This window comes from Antrostomus carolinensis, unplaced genomic scaffold (assembly GCF_000700745.2).
Source record: "Antrostomus carolinensis isolate BGI_N321 unplaced genomic scaffold, ASM70074v2 scaffold1209, whole genome shotgun sequence".
Taxonomy (NCBI): Eukaryota; Metazoa; Chordata; class Aves; order Caprimulgiformes; family Caprimulgidae; genus Antrostomus; species Antrostomus carolinensis.
The window spans coordinates 1-1,311 of NW_010337645.1; the positions used below are offsets into that span (position 1 = coordinate 1).

Here is a 1,311-nt window from a genome sequence, read left to right on the forward strand (position 1 = left end):
GCACCCCCGGCCCCCGAGCCCGGCGCTGCAGGATGCCGGGGGGCAAGAGAGGGCTGGTGGCACCGCAGAACACCTTCCTGGAGAACATTGTCCGGCGCTCAAGCGGTGAGAGATTCCCTCCATCCTTCCATCCATCCACCCACCCATCCCTCCATCCGTCCGTCCATCCCTCCGCCGCCGCGCCCGCTGCTCCGCTGGTGGGTCCGTGCCAAAGCACTGCCTTCAAGGAACGGGGTCTGCTGTGCCCCCCGGGCTCCGCGGGATCCTGTTCCCTGCGGTCCTGTCCCTGTCCCGCCTCACCTCTTCTAACATCCGTACTGATTTTTTGTTTTGGGGTTTTATATTTGTTTTTTGTGAGCCGCTTCCGAAAATAAATAGTCATCGTTTACATTTCTGATATCCTCTCTGCCAAAGCGCTGCCTTCAAGGAACGGGGTCTGCTGTGCCCCCCGGGCTCCGCGGGATCCTGTTCCCTGCGGTCCTGTCCCTGTCCCGCCTCACCTCTTCTAACATCCGTACTGATTTTTTGTTTTGGGGTTTTATATTTGTTTTTTGTGAGCCGCTTCCGAAAATAAATAGTCATCGTTTACATTTCTGATATCCTCTCTGCTCATCGGGTCGTTTTTCTCCTTCTTCTTGTTCTTTAATTCTCTAATAATTGGGTTTGCGACTATTGTCATTAAGTGTTTCAAAGTCTTTGCAATTCTGTAACACTTCAAAGTCTGTGGGAAAGGTACCGGGAAAGAGGATGAGGGAGTGACTGTGATTTGGAGCGTGGTAATCCTGTGGCTGAGTAAATATGTAAAGAACTGTCTGCAGTTCCTCACCTACAGCTCTGTTAGGTGAATATTTAGAGGACTGATTCAGGACTGCACGGCCATCCAGTTATTCTTTGCTGCTGGAGCTGGTTTTTCCCTTTCATCCACTGCAAAGCACTGATCAAGAGTACTGTGTACAGCTCCGTTGAAGTTAGGGTGTTGCAGACCACCATCTCTCGATGTGTATTAATGTAGATGCTGCTTTAGGCAAGTCTTGTGCTAGTTATGTTCCCTTTTCACATAGTCTTTGTACTGGCACATAACTGTGGGAAGATATGAGTGTTTGCATAAATGAATTCTAGTAAGAGACCTCAACTTTGCATCTTCTAGAAGATACCTCCTTGGACAACCCAAGTTTAGGGTGACCTCACCATACCAAAGCACGACTGTGCCAGCGGGTGTCTGGGGCCGTGAATGGGAAAGGTGGGCAGAGCAGAGCACTTAGAAAAGTTGCCACATGTATTATTAATCAAGACACTGATGTGATGTGAAAT

The 1,311-nt window shown here is 49.7% G+C and overlaps 1 protein-coding gene across 1 annotated transcript in view; it reads left to right on the top strand.

Annotated features, from left to right (window-relative positions):
- The first annotated feature begins 32 nt into the window (after positions 1-32).
- Positions 33-1,311, top strand: part of LOC104530587 (potassium voltage-gated channel subfamily H member 5) — a 65,320-nt gene continuing 64,041 nt past the window's right edge. Inside the window, exon 1 of the mRNA XM_010175226.1 lies at positions 33-105. Within this exon, the coding sequence (XP_010173528.1) occupies positions 33-105 (73 nt within the window). The remainder of the gene's footprint in view (positions 106-1,311) is intronic.